We start from the raw sequence: 23,438 nt of genomic DNA, 5'->3' as shown, positions 1-23,438 counted from the left end.
ACAACTTACATTTAGTCATTCCATTTACATTTAGTCATTTAGCAGACGCTCTTATCCAGAGCGACTTACAGTAAGTACAGGGACATTCCCCCGAGGCAAGTAGGGTGAAGTGCCTTGCCCAAGGACACAACGTCAGTTGGCATGACCGGGAATCAAACTGGCAACCTTCGGATTACTAGCCCGATTCCCTCACCGCTCAGCCACCTGACAACTTGTTCACATAAGTGTTCTTTTCTCCGGTTAGCAACGGAGTATTTACGATATGAAGGCATCAAAATGTCAGTTGAACCCTCCCCTTTTGATTGACACCTTGTTTGACCCAATAGGAGCTTCCATGCCCCGTTGACAGCCCTCTAAAGCCAACTAGGTCTGTGCGTCCTGCCCCCCCCCCCCCCCCGCCCACACTCGTTCTAAACTAATTTCTCGAACTGGCTTCGACGGGCTGTATGTGTCTGTGGAGCCTTCAAAATAAAAGTCGATTGCGCAATATGGTTGACAGAATCAGTGTTCTTTGTGCGCCAATCCTGGGAATCAGATAAAGCACTCCAATGTGTTCATGCTTCAGTTTTTGTGTTTCAGTAATACTAATTAGGGATTTAGCTATTATATATGATAGTTCTAAGTACCACCTTTCATTAGAGATAACAATTATGAAAAATAATACCTTTTTATCCTAAGTGTTTGACCTTGGTTACAAAGGGTCATTTTGGAGTCTCCAAAAGGCCCTTTTAGAAAATGCCTGGATGTACTCTTATAAAAACATGTGTCAAATATGAATATATTGTGGTATTATGTTTGACTTTTGATTTGAATTGGGTAAGGCTTCAACCTGTGGTCCAATTTAGTCTTCCAGCTAATACCTACCACCTCTAGGCCTCGTTGTTGGTTACAAAGGCTCATTTTGGAGTCTCCAAAAGGCCCTTTTAGAAAACGCCTGGATGTACTCTTATAAAAACATGTGTCAAATATGAATATATTGTGGTATTATGTTTGACTTTTGATTTGAATTGGATAAGGCTTAAACCTGTGGTCCAATTTAGTCTACCAGCTAATACCTACCACCTCTAGGCCTCTTCAGGCCTCTGTTTTCAAAAGAAAATCTAGGCGGAAATAGAAACTTTCACTTTCCTTGTGTTCAAGCTTCTATTACTCAACACCAGTAGGTCTGACAGGGGTCCTGACAACAGGGGAAATAACTTCAGAGTGTCAGCTTTCAAAAGAGATCATTTACATGCATGTACTCCAAATGGTTCAAGAACAGCTTTCAATTTACTTTGGGTATGCTGTTCAGGCGTTTTCAGGCAAATTTAACAGGAGTATGAAATGATCAAATGCATTCAGTGAAACTCATTGTTCTTATTTTCACCGGAAAGAATTTGGCTAGTGGAAATTCTGATTCAGCCAAATTCTGATTCAGCCAATTTGGCTGGTAACTTTCTAAAGTTACCAGCCAAATTGGCTGGTGATCAAAAAAGTTAATTTAGAACCCTGTTTATTCGTAGTAACGCCAGCTGCAGTAAACCTTTCGTGACCCCGGTTTGGCTGTTCGTGACGGCCGGCTATGACAGTGTTGAGCCTCGATTTTTGCAGATTTTTGTGAAACTTGCTTAAAGAAAAATTATCTATCTAGATTATGTACACTTTAAGCTCAATGTACATACCTTGTTTTGCCAATTTGGTCATTGTGGAAAAAAGTAGAACCGTTTTTAGTTATGGAGAGCCATCGCGCTAGCTTGGAATTGCGTTATCCCACTCATCACTTCAGTGGTCATAACTTTTAAACAAACATAGTCTATCTTAAATCTGTCTGCTGTTCTGAATTCACGACAAAAGTACGCACATTTCATACGCTCTAACTTATCCTCTATCTTGTATTGAAAGTGGTTAAAAAGGAGGTTTTCTAAAAAAGTAATGCAGACGGAGAAGATTTGTCAGAATGGCTCTGTAAAATCGTCTTGATAAAGGATGATTTGCCTTACATGATCACATAAATATTTACATCATTAGAAAGCCCTAAATCTTGTCTTCACAATGGTATAAACAGTTCAGGTATATTATTTGAAAATGTCTGCATATTCAGGCAGGAAAGTGTTAAACAGTGTCAAAAATTTATGGTGAGAAACAGTTCTGTCAGTGCATGACGTCACAATGGAATTTGACTTGAACATTCTGAACCATTGAAACCCATTCTTTTTTTTTAGCACTTTTTTGAGTTGCTTCTATTGGGATTTACGTTCCGTTGCATGGTTTAGGCTCAAGTTAAGTTTTTGTGGCGAAAAGTGAAGCTAACGGTGGCTAATTTGCTAGCCACAGTCACTGACGTTACTAACGTCACTAACGTCACGAAAACACGCGTGACTACCTTTGGCAGAACATTCGTTTCGCATCTGTTAACTTGGAGGATAGCTAGGCTAACTATAGCTTTACTGCAAGGCAGCTGCAGAAACGCCACAAGCAAAGAGGCCAGGGTAATAACTATTTACTCATTTTACTTTGAGATATGACACACAATTGTGATGTGTAATGTACAATATAAGCTGATATTATTAAGGAAGTACATCTACTTTCGGAAACAGTAGTCTACTATTTCACTGAAGTATTAGCATCATGACATTAGCCTGTGTTGCCCGGGCAACACATACTACAGTGGTCTATGATGTATCTGTTTTCAATCGTTAAAATAAACATTCCTCACATATACATTTTCGTTGTAGGATTTATTATGACATTAGATTACAAGTAAACGATTTGTGGGTGAAATCGCGATTCCATCTTCTACTGCTGGTGTTGTGTCCCTACTGGTTTCCGAACTAACTTGTTTCCCAGCGGTGCGTGCACCTATCAGTCTGCCTCTATCACCAGATTCGTCACAAATTCACAAACATATTACTGGCTATTTTCAAGTCGGATCTCATATTTGCTGCGGTGAATATGAAAGTATAAGTTGCGTACGCACTACATTACCATTAACGACAAAATAAATGGAGACAAAATAAAACATTTGCAGGCTCGCATGAAGTGGGATTCGATCGTGCTACAGCAAAACACGTAATACACCAAAGGCCATTGCTTTACACCACGAGCTATTCTAGCTCATGGAAATTACTCAAATCAGTTACGTACTTACTAACCATCTTGGCCTTCAGGTAACATTTTGATTTGGCTTCTTCTGGAACAACTGGTTACCATAGACACTACCCGAATGTAGGCTACTAATCACATATTTGGGGTTTGTTCCGAGGCAATAGCCATATTTACCCCGACATCAAAGCTCCTTCTGACACCACACCACATATTAAAAATTCATACTAACGTCGCTGCTATCCCAGACAATACGATCAAAATACGCGTAACACAACATGGAAACATTCGTTTCCTATGCGATTTCGTGTAGCCTATGGCTGAGTGTTTCTTCGCTATATCTTTTGAAATGTGTTTGTTTGACATAAAATACAAATGTATGTATCATAGAAACCTCACAAAGTTTCCTGGACGCTGGTCACAAATAAATTTGACACCTTCAGTACTGTGTTGCGGGTAGAATATTACTACATATACAGGCTACTCCAAATACGTGATGAGTAGCCTACATTCGGGTAGTGTCTACGGTAACTAGTTGATTCAGAAGAACCAAAACAACATGTTGCCTGAAGGCCAACGTAGTTAATAAATTCGTGACTGCATTCCTTCCATACCCATGTGCTTCAGTAGCTCGCGATGTAATACAAAGGATTGCAACGATGGATGTGTTTTTGCTCGTGGGATCCAATCCCACTCGAATCTTTTATTTTCTTAGCTTCCATTTACTATGGCGTGAATGGCTGTAATGTAGTAATCATTACATTTGTTCAGAATATAAAATTATGAAATGAATTGATTTCAAAAGATATAGCGAAGAAACACTCAGCCAATTTCTTACACGAAATCGCATAGGAAACGAATGTTTCCATGTTGTGTTACGCGTCTTTTGATCGTATTGTCTGGGATAGCAGCAACGTTAGTATGAATTTTTTATATGTGGTGTCAGAAGGAGCTTTGATGTCGGGGTAAATACGGCTATTGCCTCGGAACAAACCCCAAATATGTTATTAGTAGCCTACATTCGGGTAGTGTCTATGGTAACCAGTTGTTCCAGAAGAAGCCAAATCAAAATGCTACCTGAAGGCCAAGATGGTTAGTAAGTATGTACCTGATTTGAGTAATTTCCATGAGCTAGAATAGCTTGTGGTGTAAAGCAATGGCCTTTGGTGTATTACGTGTTTTGCTCTAGCGCGATCGAATCCCACTTCATGCGAGCCTGCAAATGTTTTATTTTGTCTCCATTTATTTTGTCGTTAATGGTAATGTAGTGCGTACGCAGCTTTTACTTTCATATTCGCCGCAGCAAATATGAGATCCGACTTGAAAATAGCCAGTAATATGTTTGTGAATTTGTGACGAATCTGGTGATAGAGGCAGACTGATAGGTGCACGCACCGCTGGGAAACAAGTTAGTTCGGAAACCAGTAGGGACACAACACCGGTAACGTCGTAGAATAATCTTCAAAGGGGGTTCTTTATTAATGAATGAATGCAATGAGTAGGCTAAATGCATGAAAATATCACGAGAGGGGAAAAACTTAAAAGGACGTTTAAGTGATAGAGATTAGGTCAATTTTGACACCGGTCTGCCAATTTTTTTCGTTTTGATTCAACGATGAGGCTGCCTCTTGCAGGGGAAATGAGAAGACATCTATTTCATTCTACACTTCACTCGTATTTTCAGTTGTAAATGAGCAGCAAAAAAAAATGCTTTTAAATCTATGTAATCTTTATAAATAATAAGTATGCATTTTTATATAAAATACAGAAATATCAGTTATATCTGTGCAACCGACGCAAGCAAGCACACCCTACAATTTCCCCAGAAATTGTACCCTCTCTAGTTATAATTAAGATTGTACAATAAAGTTTCATCTTAGACATTAACAAAAGACAACAATGGTTCAAGTGAACAATGTACCTGGCAATAACAACATTTATTCAGAACCTTTCAAAGCTTGCAGTCAGCTAGACGCTATGAAGACACAAAACCTCAACCTACATAGTCTAGAATGCATCATGACAGCTAATTATCAAGTGTCGCGAAAATGCTAATCACTGCACATATCAAGACATGTATGTATGAGGTGAAAGTTAAATATAAACAATGTAGGCTACTCTTCATCACCATGTCATGCAATGTAGCACACAGTCAAATATGTACTGTATATAAAAAATACTTAAATATGACTTTTGTCACATTAGATTGTAACAGGCCGGGACGGATTTAGTTATTTGGGGGCCCCAGGCGAAGACAGGCATGGGACCCCCTTAACTCCTATTCTCACCATTTTCAATCCATATAATCAAAACAACCAGACTCACCCACTAGATGTCTTCTCACTGGGCCCCCACTGCTACACAAAATGTATTAAGATGTCCAGGGTGTCATTAATCTGCAAGAAAATAAATATGTGCTTCTTTAACAAAAACATATTTACCTTTAAGGAACCGGACCAAGTGGTAAGAATAGTGCCCATGTCCGTGATGCGCGCTGGTGATCATAATGTCAGTTGACTTGGTGTTTGGTGTTGGTGAGAGTTTTGTGTAGTGATGGAAATTTCGGATCATTTTACGGACTTGGTTTTTTGAACCTCGTTTATTAGGAACAAATCTTTTTTTGAGTCATTCGTTCATTTCAATTTTTGATTTGAAATTATTCATTATCACACTAACATTTGATTATAAGGGCCGGTCCTTCCTATAGGTGACATAGGCAGCCGCCTAGGGCGGCATGAAGATGGGGGCGGCATTTTCCAAAGTGAATCCATTAATTAACCCTCCTGCACTACCAGCAAAGGGCACCAACCGCGCCACGTCATATGTCCGTGTTGTGGCTAAACAATGAAAGATGATCCAAAGACTCGGATCCATAGACTCGGATCCAAACTCACAGTTGTGATTTCTCTTGGTTTCAATTTCCTCTACCAGTACTGAGCCTATGGAGGTCGCGTGAAAAATTATCCAAAGACTCATACCCGAACAAAAGTACCATTCGCCTCCCAACTGTGTCTTCAGTTTAAAGATTATTAGATTTGATTTTAGTAAAGACAAGAACAGCTTAATATATAATATAAACTCTTGTTTGTATCCATAACGTTTACTGATGGTCGCTGCTTTGCCGACCTTACGTTAGGCCTACAACACACAATAATACAGTGCCAGTTGGGAGATCGATCATTTATATGATTTGCTAAGCAGTCCTATAAAATCCACTTACTCTCACGTATCGTTTGTGAAATGTTTAGCTGCAAAGCACACAACTGTTGCCTTATGCTTTCCTAAAAAAGATGGGTGATCATGGGTCTTTTGTGGACTGTAATGATACGTTTTTAATTAGGCTATAATTAGTACTCGAGTATTGTCTGCTGTTTTATACTTGTAGCATCTTGGACACAAATATTGTACTTTGAATTTTCATTTAGCTTTTTATACTTTGACTTTTTAAAAGATGCACAGTTTTGTTTGAATACTGGGCTCAGGCCCGGAGTGGCCATCGGGAGAATTCCCGGTGGGCCGCTCTGCCCGCTCATAAATTGGACCAGCAGATCGCCTGCTTTCTCTTTGTTTTTTCACACACCGAATAAAACGATAAGTGTTAAGTTTAAGTTACTATGTCTCCTAAGCAAGTTAGCTGGTAAATTGATGAAAATCCTGCATTATTTTATATTTCTACCACCACATATCAATTGTTATTAGTAGTATTTCATATAGCCAGCTTTAGATAAAATGTATTGTAAGATAATAGCTTGTTAGATTCTAAATGCAGTTAGAGCTAGACTGTAGGTCTAGTATCTAACGTAAGCAACACTTTTACTGTAGCTAGCTAGAGAGCACATGTATCAAAACCAGAAGTCCGTTGGTTTATAGTCTGTCAAATTAGTTCTAGTTATTGGTGTTCGTTGGCATACAACGTTAGTCTTCTCTTATTAGCCTATAGTACATCTGATTAGAGATAGCAACAATGAATTGCAGATTAAGGGGTCCCCTATCGTCCAGATAACTCTCAACGCTTGGCAGGAATTTCAGGTCCACTCACTATCTAGCACAACTAGATAAAATGGCTAGTTTGCATAGCAATCACCATATTACTACAAACAAAAGGAGTGGAAGAACACTTGACATATTGTACAATAAAATGTTTTATTGAATGCAGTTGGTTGCCTTGTATATTCTGTTCTATTTACCAAACTCCTTTCTTGTCTTTTTTGAGCTAACCATTATCACCAGCTGTTGCTGGTGATAATGGTTAGATTCAACGTGCGTCAAGTACTACAAATAAGTGTTGCTAATGTGGTAAATTGTAAGTGGGCTGATGAATAAAAAAACGTTTAACAAGTCCCATTTACTTCAACAGTCGAAGGTTAAACGTTAAGTGGAACAATATATTCCTCATTAGGCTACTGTTTGGTATGTACAGTATGGTACAGTTGGTACAGTATCGGTAGCTAGCATAGCCATTTCTAGCTCTGCTTCACAATATTGCGTTATGTATAAGTTAATGTAATACATAAATGTTAATAAAGTATCAGACATACATGATACAACACACCAGTAACCAATTGACATTATGGGGCCCTATCTTGCACCCAGCGCAATTGACTTTGTCAACGACGCAAGTATCATTCCTAGTTTGCACTCAACGCAAAGCAGACTTTTCCCTCCACAGAAGCACGTCGGTAAATTAGGGAATGACTTTGCACTCCCGGGGGCAGTTCAGCGAAAAAAGGAGCCGTGTTCCGGCTCAGTTTCAGAAAAACAATGATTTTGTCGCTAACAGTTATTAGTAATGCTAACATATCCTGTATCTAGCGTAGGTTGAATGTGTGATGATTTAGTTTCTTATATACTAGTGTAATAATTGGACCAATACGCTGTTCCTATTGGTCCAGAAGACGTTCTCAAAAGTTAATAATACCGTTTATATACCTCCTGAAAGTTCGCAGAGGTAAATAAACGGTTTTATGGACCTAGCAACAAGCTTTTGCCTTGGAGATGTAGCCATTGACCTTAAGAACGTGGCATCTGCTCGGCAACAAAGTAGCCTAAAGGTCTGGGATTACTACTTCATTAACTTTAGTAATGTCCTGGTTCGAGAGATAAAGATAAGATAGAAATCAAATTTATTTAATAACTTATTTGTCTTTGGCTGTAGATGATTATTGACTTCACACAGAGAATGAAAACACAAACACATAACTCTCTTCAAGAGAAAATAGTATTATTGAAAATATTCAACAATGCATATTACATTTCCCATCCCAAAACACATATAGTAATAAAATATGTTCTGCCCAGAAACAACCTTTTAAGTTTTTTATTTATTGATTTAGTTGTGCACAACCCAGTACCTGTTTGAGCTCAGTCTATAAAAATAACAAAATGTATCCGAAACGTTACATTTACATTTAGTCATTTAGCAGACGCTCTTATCCAGAGCGACTTACAGTAAGTACAGGGACATTCCCCCGAGGCAAGTAGGGTGAAGTGCCTTGCCCAAGGACACAACGTCAGTTGGCTTGACCGGGAATCGAACTGGCAACCTTTGGATTACTAGCCCGATTCCCTCACCACTCAGCCACCTGACTCCCCGAATCCACAGAAAGTAAAGACCTTACTAGTGAAACAATGGAATTGGAAATCCAAACTCAGGCCTGAGTCTAGTCCGCTGTCCACCACGCTGTCTCTCTCTACGGCTGGTAGACTGGAATACACCGCTCCTCCGTCGCACCCACGCTGTCTCTCGCACAGTCCACCACACAGTCCCACAGTACAGCTATATAAACAGATTAAGGTTTTTTCCGACACCACCATCAAAAGAAAAGACACAATAAATCACAGTTCAGATATATATAATAAGAAATATTATTTCCTTTTGTTTCTTTCAGAGCTAAATGTTCGCCGTTTCTCCCTCTGCAGCAGGTTTAAAAAATAACGACACCAGCCCTGCGCAGCTGCCACCTAGTGGCCATTACCGCAAAGTATTTGCCACTGCTGAAAAGTGTTTCAAAGTAAAACTAGAGAGGGTACAATTTCTGGGGAAATTGTAAGTTTTTGAATGACATTTTTACAACTGATATTTCTGTATTTTATATAAAAATGCATACTTATTATTTATAAAAATTACATAGATTTAAAAGCATTTTTTTTGCTGCTCGTTTACAACTGAAAATACGAGTGAAGTGTAGAATGAAATAGATGTCTTCTCATTTCCCCTGCAAGAGGCAGCCTCATCGTTGAATCAAAAGGAGTAAATTTGGCAGACCGGTGTAAAAATTGACCTAATCTCTATGACTTAAACGTCATTTTAAGTTTTGATGACCTGATGACCTCCAGTCATCCGTCCGTCAAACTCCTGAAGTTTGCGGACGACACCACCCTTATTGGGCTCATCTCTGGTGGAGACGAGTCTGATTATAGGTGGGAAGCGGCCAACCTGGTGACCTGGTGCAGCCAGAACAACTTAGAGCTCAATGCTCTTAAGACAGTGGAGATGGTTGTGGACTTCAGGAGGAACACAGCCCCACTCACCCCCATCACCCTGTGTGACTCCCCAGTCAACACTGTGGAGTCCTTCCGCTTCCTGGGCACTATCCTCTCCCAGGACCTCAAGTGGGAACTGAACATCAGCTCCCTCATCAAGAAAGCACAACAGAGGATGTACTTCCTTCGGCAGCTGAAGAAGTTCAACCTGCCAAAGACAATGATGGTGCACTTCTACTCAGCCATCATTGAGTCCATCCTCACCTCCTCCATCACCGTCTGGTACGCTGCTGCCACTGCCAAGGACAAGAGCAGACTGCAGCGTATCATCCGTACTGCTGAGAAGGTGATTGGCTGCAATCTGCCTACCCTCGAGGACCTGCACACCTCGAGGACCCTGAGGCGAGCGAGGAAGATTGTGGCCGACTCCTCCCACCCTGGACACTCCCTGTTTCAGTCACTCCCCTCCGGCAGAAGGCTGCGGTCTATCAGGACCAATACCTCACGCCACAAAAACAGTTTCTTCCCTTCCGCTGTTGGCCTCTTCAACAAGGCCAAGGGACCACACTGACTCAAATGACTTATTGCCTAAAACACTCTGCTTTTGCACTGCACCATAACATGGTATCTTGTACATTTGTATTTTTTGTAATATTTGTATTTTTGTATTTTTATATTGTAATTTACGGCAACTTATATTTATCCCACTTAGTACTGCTAGTTTATGTACCCTTAGTATAGTTAGTCCACATATTTAAATTTTAGGTATATGTTTATTGTATGCACCTTCCTGCCAAAGCAAATTCCTTGTCTGTGCAAACTTTCATGGCGAATAAATCCCTTTCTGATTCTGATTCTCATCGTTGAATCAAAACGAATAAATTTGGCAGACCGGTGTAAAAATTGACCTAATCTCTATGACTTACACGACATTTTAAGTTTTTCCCTTCTCATGATATTTTCAGGCATTTAGCCTACTCATTGCATTCATTCATTAATAAAGAACCCCCTTTGAAGATTATTCTACGACGTTACCCGGTAGTAGAAGATGGAATCGCGATTCAAACAGTACCATCTGCTAACTGAAAATATGCCCCCCAAAACGTAAATAAGCTTGACATTTATTTAGTGGAAAATCGCTCATTCATAAAAAGCTCACTGGTAGCGATCATTGTCAGTAACAACGCAAAATGCGATATAGCCCTGTGTGGAGAAGCTGCCCCGGTAAATTGTACTACTACGGTACAGTACTAGACTACTGCTGTGTTCGTCTTGGTAGCGATTGCGTTGGTTGAATTGGATTTAACGTTCCGTTGTACGGTTTAGGCTGAAGTTAATTATTTTCATGAACAGATTGACAACGTTTAGGCTGTGGCAATGAAGTTCAGGTTAGTAGTTAGATAGACTTTTGATTTAAGTAAGGAGAGTGCCGAACATGTTCTGTCGCTGTTTGACTTCCTAAACAGCTGTGTAGTGTAGATGTTTTGGTAGTGTGTCTCGCGTAAGCTACAGCGTTGCAGTGAGCTACACTGGTTTGAAACGACAGGTAATGGTAATTTCACCAACAAATCGTTTACTAATGTCAGAATAAATCCTACAACGAAAATGTATATGTGAGGAATGTTTATTTTAACGATTGAAAACAGATAACGCTACATCATAGACCACTGTAGTATGTGTTGCCCGGGCAACACAGGCTAATGTCATGATGCTAATACTTCAGTGAAATAGTAGACTACTGTTTCCGAAAGTAGATGTACTTCCTTAATAATATCAGCTTATATTGTACATTACACATCACAATTGTGTGTCATATCACAAAGTAAAATGAGTAAATAGTTATCACCCTGGCCTCTTTTCTTGTGGCGTTTCTGCAGCTGCCTTGCAGTAAAGCTATAGTTAGCCTAGCAATCCCCCAAGTTAACAGATGCGAAACGAATGTTTTGCCAAAGGTAGTCACGCGTGTTTTCGTGACGTTAGTGACGTAGTGACGTTAGTAACGTCAGTGACTGTGGCTAACAAATTAGCCACTGTTAGCTTCACTTTTCGGCACAAAAACTTAACTTCAGCCTAAACCATGCAACGGAACGTAAGTTCCAATAGAAGCAACTCAATCCCTACCAAGACGAAACTTTTGACACCTACATTGTCTATGTAGGCCAAATATTGACTGAGTTTTAGGGGGGCAAAAAGAATAATAATAATAATAATAATATATATGTGAGAGAACAAAGGTTGTGCCCTTGCCGAAGACAAAGCACACCCAACTAGAGAGGGTACAATTTCTGGGGAAATTGTAGGGTGTGCTTGCTTGCGTCGGTTGCACAGGGGTCTGTATATTTTATATAAAAATGCATAGGGCCTACTTCTTATTTATAAAGATCACATAGATTTAAAAGAATCTTTTTTTTGCTGCTCATTTACAACTGAAAATACGAGTGAAGTGTAGAATGAAATATGATGTCTTCTCATTTCCCCTGCAAGAGGCAGCCTCATCGTTGAATCAAAACGAATACATTTGGCAGACCGGTGTAAAAATTGACCTAATCTCTATGACTTAAACGTCCTTTTATTATTATTTACAAAAAATAATAATAATATATATGTGAGAGAACAAAGGTGGTGCCCTTGCCGAAGGCAAAGCACACCCAATAATATATATGTGAGAGAACAAAGGTTGTGCCCTTGCCGAAGGCAAAGCACACCCAATAATAATATATATGTGAGAGAACAAAGGTTGTGCCCTTGCCGAAGGCAAAGCACACCCAATGAGTCAATTAAGACAAAGTCACATAACCTGAGCTATTTGTGTCTGACTAAAAAAATTAATAATAGGAAACTCATACTTTGTGTTTAACTTGGATGAACATACAAAATGTCCTATTGTGGTGACCAATACTGATTAGATTAGATTCAACTTTATTGTCATTGCACAGAGTACAGTACTGAGGCAACAAAATGCAGTTTAGCATCTAACCAGAAGTGGAAAAACAGCAAAAAGTGCAGAGCATGGCATGTGTAAAGTGCAATAACTGAACAAATAGACACAAATAGACAGTAAATACAAACAGCAATTGGGACAAGAATAGCAGCAATGAATAAGAAGTGTAAATAAGTATCCAAAGTGCAGGTGCAATGTTGTAGTAGTATAAGTGCAATGTTCAGTGCTGCAGGAGTGCGTGATGCCAGTCAAGCCAGGGTGGAGGGGGGAAGTACAGTCACTGGTGGAGGTGGGGGTGGGGGGCTATCCCCGTGGAGTTTAGTAGAGTGACAGCCGTAGGAATGAAGCTGTTCCTGAACCTGCTGGTTCGGGAACGGAGGACCCTGTAGCGCCTCCCAGAGGGGAGTAGGGCAAACAGTCTGTGGCTGGGGTGAGAGCTGTCCATTTCGATGCTGTGTGCCCTCCGCAGACATCTCTTGCTCTGGACAGCCTCAATGGTAGGGAGTGAGGAACCGGTGATGCGTTGGGCAGTTTCACCACCCTCTGCAGTGATTTGCGGTCCGCGACAGAGCAGCTGCCATACCACACTGAGATGCAGTTCGTAAGGATGCTCTCTATGGTACAGCGGTAGAAGTTCTCTAGAATCTGAGGAGACAGATGGGCCTTCTTCAGTCTCCTCAGGAAGAAGAGACGCTGGTGTGCTTTTGTTTTACCAGGGATGAGGTGTTGAGGGTCCAAGAGAGGTCCATGGAGATGTGGACAATTATCACTTGTAATTAAAGATGCCGTAAAGAAAATTCCATGAGTTCCTGAAAGTATGTGCAAAGCAGCTCAGGTTTTGTATACGCGGAGCAAAAACCCGACCTATGTACGTTACAGCGACCTATCTACGTCAGATCACAGACGGTTGCATTGTGTTACTCTGCTGGTCTGATGCAAAGACAAAGTAATTAACACATAAAAGACACTCTCAGAGACTGCAGGTAGGTCTGTTCTGATATGTGCAATTGATTTAGCTAGTGTTGCTGTTGTTGCTAAATTCAATAAATTCGAGGGGGCGGAGCTTCAGCTTCTTCAGGCGACACGCCCCCCCAGTCTCAAGCAGAGAAGACTGCAGATTTTTTCACAATTTCAAAGCCTAATTTAACATACTTGTAGTTTTTTTTTTTCTTCGAATTTGGATGGGTAGTTAAACAACACATTCTTCTGCGGTGTGATGAACTTAAAACTCATTTTCAATTCCACTTTACAGCATCTTTAAGACAAGGTCGGCAGATGAACAAATTGTTTACCCGAAGACTCAGTTGGCAGATGAACAAATCCTTTACCCGAAGACACGGTCGGCAGATGAACGAATCTTTTACCCGAAGACACGGTCGGGAGGTGAAGGAATCGTTCATTCGGACACGAGTCTTTGGATAATTTTTCATGTGACCTGCATAGGCAGGGCTCTAGAGTGCGACCAACATTTGTACGGGTGTGACAAAAATGTTTACTAGGTCGCACCGGTGCACCTAACCTCCTCGCATCCTGCCTCTCCAGGAACGAAGCGTTTGTTTCTTCTTTGACAGAACTCGCACTCATGGTTGGATCATATCGTGGTCTAAACTAATCAGAGACAGAGATGGGGCGGGTCTTTGCCTCTGATTGGCTGTGGTCCAGATATTCCTGTAGGCCTACACTGCTCCGTGCTGTGTGATTGAAATTACGACCTGAGCACCAGAGAATCAGTTATGGCAGACCTGGGCATTGTACGGCCCGCAGGGCCACAACCGGCCCACACGCTGTTCCAATCCGGCCCGCGTGAGGTAAATCTAAAATTAAAAATAAATAAATGTGTTGAGCGGTTGTAAATATGTAGTCCTGAAACACTAGTGATCAGGCAATTTACATATGTGCGCTTGCGCAACCTCACCGACAGGAGAGTTACGCTGCGTTCACACTGCAGCGTTTTTTAACGCTCTGCATCGCTCGCCTTCCCACAGTACACCACGCTCTGGGGCGTGTTAGACAAGTTAATACAGAGTTGTAGTTCTCTAAGGTCACTGTTGTAGTCATGGCCAAGCGTGCAGATTTGGGTTCATGTACTCACAATATCGATCAAAATACCACTTTTACACAACATTTATGTAAGTGCAAGATTTTACTAGTTCAAGATTACAGTAGAATACATGTTACGCCACCGGTCACTCAACCAGTCGTTTGTAGGCTGGGCTAGCGAGCTAGCAGTGGCACAGAACAGTCACCTAATGTGACGAGACTGAATTTAAAAGTAGGCTATAAAAACACACTAGGAACAATGACGACATCGGCAACCATGCACCATGCATTATTAGTTTAATGTAATCTTTAAATTCAGGCTCGTCACATTAGTAACTTTGTTCTGAACAGAACTGGGTGTGCAGACACATACGAAAAGTTTCTCCTCCATCTTGAAATTGTGAAACCTAGAAATGTTTATCATGACCAACGGTTGCTACGTTACAAGAAACAAGAAACCAATCCGATTGGCCAACACTAGCGTTTTCACGCTCCTCATTTACATGAAGTTGAGAAAATCCAACTTGCAACGCTCTGCTCTGCTCCGCTCGCCTTCCTACAATGCCCTATGCGAGCGTCAACGCCTGGTTTCATTGAAAATTAATTGGAAGCCGGCACCGCCCGCTCCGCTGCAGTGTGAACGCACTGTTACGCTGCGTTCACACTGCAGCGTTTTTTAACGCTCTGCATCGCTCGCCTTCCCACAGTACACCACGCTCGGGGCGTGTTAGAATAGTTAATACAGAGTTGTAGTTCTCTAAGGTCACTGTTGTAGTCATGGCCAAGCGTGCGGATTTGGGTTCATGTACTCACAATATCGATCAAAATACCACTTTTACACAACATTTATGTAAGTGCAAGATTTTACTAGTGCAAGATTACAGTAGAATACATGTTACGCCACCGGTCACTCAACCAGTCGTTTGTAGGCTGGGCTAGAGAGCTAGCAGTGGCACAGAACAGTCACGTAATGGGACGAGACTGAATTTAAAAGTAGGCTATAAAAACACACTAGGAACAATGACGACATCGGCAACCATGCACCATGCATTATTAGTTTAATGTATTCTTTAAATTCAAGCTCGTCACATTAGTAACTTTGTTCTGAACAGAACTGGGTGTGCAGACACATACGAAAAGTTTCTCCTCCATCTTGAAATTGTCAAACCTAGAAATGTTTACCATGACGAACAGTTGCTACGTTACAAGAAACAAGAAACCAATCCGATTGGCCAACGCTAGCGTTTTCACGCTCCTCATTTCCATAAAGTTGAGAAAATCCAACTTGCAACGCTCCGCTCGCCTTCCCACAATGCCCTACGCGAGCGTCAACACCTGGTTTCATTTTAAATTAATTGGAAGCCGACGCCCTGCGCCGCCCGCTCCGCTGCAGTGTGAACGCAGCGTTAGGTGGTTAGCCCTTGAAAATGAAAAACGAAAGGTTGATACAGAATGTAGAGTTTTTAACAAGACATGGACTTCTAAGTATCTGTTTATTGAGGTCAAAGTCAAAGCTGTGTTCTTAGTTTTGGAGAACAGGTCGCTGTGTTGAAGGATTACAATTTGAATCGGCACTAAAGAATCACTCAACGGCACTCAAGAAAAAAACTAACGCGGACATAATAAGAACTTCAGTGGGCGCGGGCTGATAGTTTGCTAGTTAAATTGCACACTCGGATCATCACCTGTCAGCTGTCCTTCGCATATCCACCTCAGACATTCAGCCCAGATTTCGATGCACTTGTTCAAGCCCACTGGATTCCTCTCACATAACAAAATGAACTGCAAAAAAGTATTGCTTTTTGTATAAAGTTGATCAATTGCATATCTTTAACATACTGCAAAACAACTTTTCAGTGTTGGTGAATAAAATGAAACACTGATGTAATGATTATATTAGTTTTTACTGTTACTTCGATAGTCTTTTCCTAGTTGACCAACATGTAAAATATTTCTATAGGCCTAAATATTTACAGAATATCCTTATTCTTCTGATAACCAGTAGCAGCTAATCAAAATATATACTTTACTGCTTTTTACAATGGGGGAAAATGAATAGTGAGCAAAATTAAGTTCAAGTTATCGTTGATGCGGCCCTCCAACACATTTCAGGTTTCTCATGTGGCACCTTGTCAAAATTAATTGCCCACCCCTGAGTTACGGAGCTGGGCCATGGAGCTAACCCATGGAGCTAGGATGTTGATGCTAGGGAGAGTGTGGCAAGCTGGTTTAGCCAAGGCCAAAGGGCAAGAAAGCCAAATTACAGGTGTTGGCCATCTGAAGGGCATGCGACAGCAAGGAGGGACCCGCTATAAGACTTTGAGCCATGAAATGTTAGGTCTCAGTTCAGGGAAGCACTTTTAACTCTTGTGTTATCTTCGGGTCATTCTGGCCCATCAGTCATTGTGACCCACCGTCGTATTGCGACAAATTTACCTCATACAAAAACAAAGTGAAGCATTTTCTTTTAACTGTCGGGCTGTCTCAGACCCCCCACATTGGAATGGTTAAAAGAAAATTATTTTTATTTGTTTTTGTATTGGGTAAAATTGGGTAAACACAATGATGGTTCGTTATGAACCTTTGGGTCATGTGACCCGAAGGCAGCACGAGGGTTAAACAGTAGCACTTTCAATTTTTTAATTTTTAATTTTGCTTGCAATGTTTTAGTTTGGCAGCTCAGTGAAGCACTTAAAATATTTTTATATACAGTTTAATTGTGCGTCAAATAAAACCAATATTTACCTACACCTTATTCTTGTTTAAGGTCATTAATATAACATTCATATACATTCATATAAAATATATGAATGTATATGGAGCGTGATAAAAAGGTGACCTTGAAATTGTGGCGACGCAAGGAAAAATTTGGGTGCACCTAAATTTTGTGCTGGTGCACCTAAATAAAAAAGTTAGGCGCACCAGTGCAACCAAGGGAAAAAGTTAGTCTGGAGCCCTGAATAGGCCTCATTCACTTTCGCTTGACTGCTGGGTTTAGTAAGATGTGAATGCTATTCGTTCATAAGTAATAATAACAGCTTTTGTTATTTCAACTTTTTTGTACTTTACATACAGTTTAGTGCAGTGTAATTCTTTGCCGTGATAATGAAATGACAATTTAAAATCATACAAACTGTAATGATGCAGGAATTTTCTTTAGTATAGTATCTGCCACACAAATGTGTAATCTTGGCTGGTTTAGATGCACTAATATATATGAGAATATGATAAATGTTTGCAGTGGATGTATTCAAGCCAGGGAATTGGCTATCAAATTTAGATTTAGTCATTTAGCAGACGCTCTTATCCAGAGCGACTGGGACATTCCCTCGAGGCAAGTAGGGTGAAGTGCCTTGCCCAATGACCATGTCATTTTGCATGGCCAGAAACGAACCGGAAAGCTTCTGATTAATAGCCCGATTCTCTAACAGCTCAGCCATCTGACCCCCCCAAATGTTGAGCTCATGACTATAGGCTCAATCAACAGCTGTTCTCTTAGCAAGGTCTGTAGAGCTATGTTCAATAAGCTGATCCTTCATCATATTTACTATGTTAGATACAAAGTAATAGATTTAATATCTGCCTCTTTGTGGACCTTGCACTCTTTAAAAAAAATATTGGCGCTCCACAACCATGTGGCTGTGAAACGTCCCTTAAATGCAACCACTGCAGCATCAAAGGTGTCCACTTCTTTCCGAAGGCAGTATACGAGGACAGCTCTCTTCCTGGGCTCTGGTCAATCACCTTCTGTTGCATTGACTACTAGCAGGTAATTATTGAACATCCAAAGCCATGTTTTGAAAGGCACTACAGGGTTTTCAGGGCATGGTAGCAGGAAAAAGCAACACCTTCTATCCATTGTGTTCTCTAATCTCTGGGTACATTTCGTTTTTTTGCAGGCTCTGCAGATCCTTTCAGTCACTGTCAGAGATATTTAAGGATTTGCTATTTATCTACGTTAATCACAATCATACATCATATCAATCATTGTCATTTTCCTAATTCATTTACTTTAAAAACGTAAAGACAGTTGTGGAGGACAGGTCATCATTTTGTCAGCATGCCGAGTTCCGGTCATAGCCTAGCAAGGGGAGTGTGTGGGCCCCGTGGCAGGAGAAGAATTGTCTGTGATTTGTCTATTTTGTTGATTGTGTTTTGTTCTATTATCTTTGAATTCACTATAAAAAGATGTACTCTGACCTTAGAGAGAGTTTGTGTATTTGATCTATTAATTATTCTTGAGTTCTATTGCTTGTCTGGTGTAAATCTCTCTCCACTCACTTTTTTTGTTCCACATGACGTCGGTGGTGGGATTGATGTTGTTTGTGCTGATGGTGCATGCAATTATCAAACATAATATGGGCTGAGGTTAGATGAGGACACACAACCCCACAATTGCCCATTCTGTCATCCATCTGTTCAGTGTGAAACCCTGACTAGACAGGTCAAAGCCACAAACAAACGTCTTGTGATTTAAGGTGAACTGGTGTGTCTGTACAGTAGCAGACAATGGTAAGATGGCTGACCCAGGTGTCTCTTCATGTTAGGTTAGGGTTAGTAAGGGGATACACTGGTAAGAACTAAGGAGATGTACATTTTAAATACATCTCCTTTTTCAAATTAATTGAGACTGACTTATTCTAGATAGAAAGTTATCATTCTTTTGATATATAAAAAGCAGACATGGAAATGAAGGCTGCCTCAGCCGTCTCTTAATGTTGGATGTTTATGAAGGGGATACAGTGGTAATAGATAGAATGTTTAAAATATAGTAATTGATACTGAACTATTCGAAATACAAACCTCAATGGAACCTCAGCAATTGAAATGAACACTGATTCTGACAAACCAGTATTTTCCACTTGGTAATGGTAATGGTCAAAAAACTAGTTCAACCTTGAAAAGGGGACAAACAAACAAACAGCATTGGAAAAAACATCATGATGTTTCTTGTTTCTTTTCGTCAAAATTAAATTAAGTGGGCCAGAAAGCATAATCTCTCCATACAGAGACTGTTTAATAAACAAGCCTTCTTGACTTCCAGTGCATGGTCGTAGCAGGGTTTGGGCCTTTCCGCTTGTTACTGGTTGGAGCCAGCCACCCGCTCAAACACTCCGCCCTCCATGGCTGCACAAGCAGGCTTTTGTGGCCAGGGCTGAAGGCTTCATTGATGGTAGAGCTGGCCAAGGGCCCAGGCCCTGTACCTGCTGCCTGCCTTAGAACAGGAAGCTCCATGCTACACAGTCAACACCACAGCAACATCAGAAATGCCCAGGGGGGTATTCCAGAAAGCAGGTTATGCGACAAACCCGGGTAAGTTAACTCCTCATATGACAGCCAGCGTTGTAGCAACATTGCCAGTAGGTTGCTGCAACATTGTGTGTCAGCTGGAGAGTTAACTTACCCGGTTATGTCGCAAACCCGCTTTCTGGAATACCCCCCAGTACTCATATAGTCACCTTGTAGTTAATAGTCCACTGGTAAATAGTCTAGTCATACATACTGGGTGAATGGGAATGTGATTATAATACAATGATGAGGTGATGTCAGGGTTCTGAGCTTTCAGAAATAGAATGATTACTTTCTAGCAGAATGATTACTTTCTATCTAGAATAAGAGTTCTGAGTTTCCACAGAGAATCAAATCAGTATTTTTTATATTGTTGACCACTAGATTTCTTTCACGTTTTTGATTTTCCTTATACGTTTCACGTTTAAAAATGGGTGGTTTGGAGTTAGGTGGTATCTGGAGCAGCTGCAAAGTAAATATGTAGGAGCTATCATGAACAAGCTCGGTGTATATATATTTGGTTTGGTATGTGTTTGAGGCATCAGTGGGGTGAGGGGTGAGTGAATGGATAGGCTTGTGTGTGGGGACATTTAGTTTTTCCTGTGGTAATCAAGACCAATTTTCACTTTTCCATTTGATGGCATTGAGCTTTGCAGCCAGCTGTGACCTACCCTCCTTTCCTCTGATATCCACAGCCAGCCATGTTCTTGTCCATTTGGTCATATCCCAGAACTCTCTTCTGAACTGTTTCAAACTCCTGGGAAGTGAGACTGAAAGACAAAAGAGAAAGGAGGTCATGTTTCCACGACTAAAATGATGGTGTGATATGTGTGGCAGTGCTAAGTTGTGTGGAGTTTACATGTTCTCTCCGTGCTCACATGGGTTTCCTCTGCAAAGAAACCCAATGGAAAAACATGCATAACCAAACAAATAGTTGTCCTGCCCATGTCCCTGGCCAGGACATGAGGTGAACACTTGAACTGGGTCCCTGGGCACTCTTGAGGACGAGATGGGAAAAAGGCAGAGAAATAATTTCTTCAGTGGTCACCGCTTGCATGCGTGTATGTGCATCACCGCTCCTGGCACTCGTGTGTTTGTGTCACCATTGTGAGATAAGTAAAGGATTGTAAGTAAGTAAGTAAGACTTTATTTATATAGCACATTTCATACAAGAATTGTAGCTCAAGGTGCTTTACATAAAATCAATAAAAACAATAATACAAGTGATAAACAATTCAAACAAAAATAAAAATCCCAATAAGATCTCTGTTCAAGACAGAAAACAACTTTAAAAGTAGGAAAACCCTTTTGAGATAAAATTACTTAAATGCTTCGGTAAAAAGGTAGGTTTTAAGCTGTCTTTTAAAAATGTCTAGAGTGTTTGCTTCCCTAATATTTATGGGTAATTTGTTCCATAGTTTTAGGGCGTAATTGACAAAGGCCGAATCACCAATCTTCTTATGACTGCTTCTGGTGACCTCTAAAAGGCCTGCATTTGATGATCGCAGTGTTCTAGCTGGTGTGTAGTTTATAAAGGAGTTAGCAATGTAGCTAGGTCCTTGTCCGTGTAGAGCTTTGTATGTAAGTAAGTAAGTAAGTAAGTAAGTAAGTAAGACTTTATTTATATAGCACATTTCATACAAGAATTGTAGCTCAAGGTGCTTTACATAAAATCAATAAAAACAATAATACAAGTGATAAACAATTCAAACAAAAATAAAAATCCCAATAAGATCTCTGTTTAAGAGAGAAAACAACTTTAAAAGTAGGAAAACTTTTTGAGATAAAAATTTTAGATAAAATTACTTAAATGCTTCGGTAAAAAGGTAGGTTTTAAGCTGTCTTTTAAAAATGTCTAGAGTGTTTGCTTCCCTAATATTTATGGGTAATTTGTTCCATAGTTTTGGGGCGTAATTGACAAAGGCCGAATCACCAATCTTCTTATGACTGCTTCTGGTGACCTCTAATAGGCCTGCATTTGATGATCGCAGTTTTCTAGCTGGTGTGTAGTTTATAAAGGAGTTAGCAATGTAGCTAGGTCCTTGTCCGTGTAGAGCTTTGTATGTGAGGAAAAGGACCTTAAAGTCAATTCTGAAGGTAACAGGGAGCCAGTGTAAAGTAGCTAGGACAGGACTAATGTGTTCTCTCCTTTTAGTTTTGGTTAATAATCTAGCTGCAGAATTTTGAATGAGCTGTAGTCTTTCAGTGGTTTTCTTGGGAAGACCAGTGAAAAGTGCGTTACAGTAGTCCAGCCGGCTGGATATAAAAGCATGAATTAACTTCTCTGCATCATTTTGGTTTATGAATGGTCGTACCTTTGCTATATTCCTCAGGTGAACGAAAGCTGTTTTGGTCACTTTATTAATGTGAGAGTTGAAATTCAAATCTGAGTCCAGGATTACACCGAGACTCGTCACCTCTGGTTTAACCCTCGTGCTGCCTTCGGGTCACATGACCCAAAGGTTCATAACGAACCATCGTTGTGTTAACCCAATTTTACCCAATACAAAAACAAATAAAAATGATTTTCTTTTAACCATTCCAATGTGGGGGGTCTGAGACAGCATGTTAAAAGAAAATGCTTCACTTTGTTTTTGTATGAGGTAAATTTGTCGCAATACGAAGGTGGGTCACAATGACTGATGGGTCAGAATGACCCGAAGATAACACAAGGGTTAAGACAGGGGGTTAAGCCTCCAAGATTCTTAATAAGCATCTCTCTCTTTTTCATTGTTCTTTTTCTTCTTAAGATTCAGGTCAGTTTTCCCCCAACTGTGTTTTCATCGGCAAATAGACAATTACGATCATCAGCAAAGCAGCTCCCTCTCTTGACACAAAAAAAACAACATTTTATTTCCCTCCATTGGTTGTCACTACTTAGACATCATGTCTAGTGCTGTCTATGAGCCTTGCATTTGTAAATGTTTGATATTCCACAGAGACTATTGACCCTGCACCAACTCTCAATGGGGACAACCACGACATGTCCGGGGGGGGGGCCTACGATGTTGCCACAAAGGACCCTTTCCAGGACATAACGGAGCGAGCCTTTACCTATGAGTATGAGGACACAACAAACTCCCCGCCCGTGGAAGATGATGAGGGTAAGAGCTGTTTTCAATCATGAGCATGCTTGGTAGAATAGCATTCTGACCCCAAGACGTTCTAATGTTTTCTCATGGTGTGAACAATGTATGTCAAGTCAGTGTTGTTGTGTACAGGTGTTCTTGGCCCCGGGGCCATCACAGCCATCGTCATCGCGGTGTTCCTGGGGGCCTCCGTCCTACTGGCCCTCATTGTTATCACACTCAGGAAGTTCACTGCCTCCTAGGCACTTAACATCCTCTATCTCTTCCTTCTTCTAAATATTTCTGTGTATATTCTCTTATGTGCTAAATTTCTCAAACTGCTCTTCTTTTCTTTTTCTGTTCTCTCTCTGTCTCTTTTTCTCTCCCTTGCTCCAACTTTCTATATCTCTACATCAAAGTAACCATTAGTAACCTATGTCCATATATCCATATCCTCCATCTGAATGCTGTGTGGAGGTGGCAGGTCTTTTTGGCCAAGAAGTGTTTCATAAAGAGGTTCAGATTAATTTAATTAT

General features: G+C 40.6%; 1 protein-coding gene across 1 annotated transcript in view; it reads left to right on the top strand.

Moving 5' to 3' along the window:
• snorc (secondary ossification center associated regulator of chondrocyte maturation) overlaps positions 1-23,190 on the top strand; it is a 66,400-nt gene extending 43,210 nt beyond the window's left edge. The window contains exons 2-3 of the mRNA XM_067253720.1: positions 22,774-22,938; positions 23,056-23,190. Coding sequence (XP_067109821.1) covers positions 22,774-22,938; positions 23,056-23,165 — 275 coding nt within the window. The 3' untranslated portion in view covers positions 23,166-23,190. The remainder of the gene's footprint in view (positions 1-22,773; positions 22,939-23,055) is intronic.
• The last annotated feature ends 248 nt before the right edge of the window (positions 23,191-23,438 follow it).

This window comes from Osmerus mordax, chromosome 16, assembly GCF_038355195.1.
Source record: "Osmerus mordax isolate fOsmMor3 chromosome 16, fOsmMor3.pri, whole genome shotgun sequence".
Taxonomy (NCBI): Eukaryota; Metazoa; Chordata; class Actinopteri; order Osmeriformes; family Osmeridae; genus Osmerus; species Osmerus mordax.
Note: the sequence above shows the minus strand (reverse complement) of the source record. Positions and strands in the feature narration are given on the sequence as shown.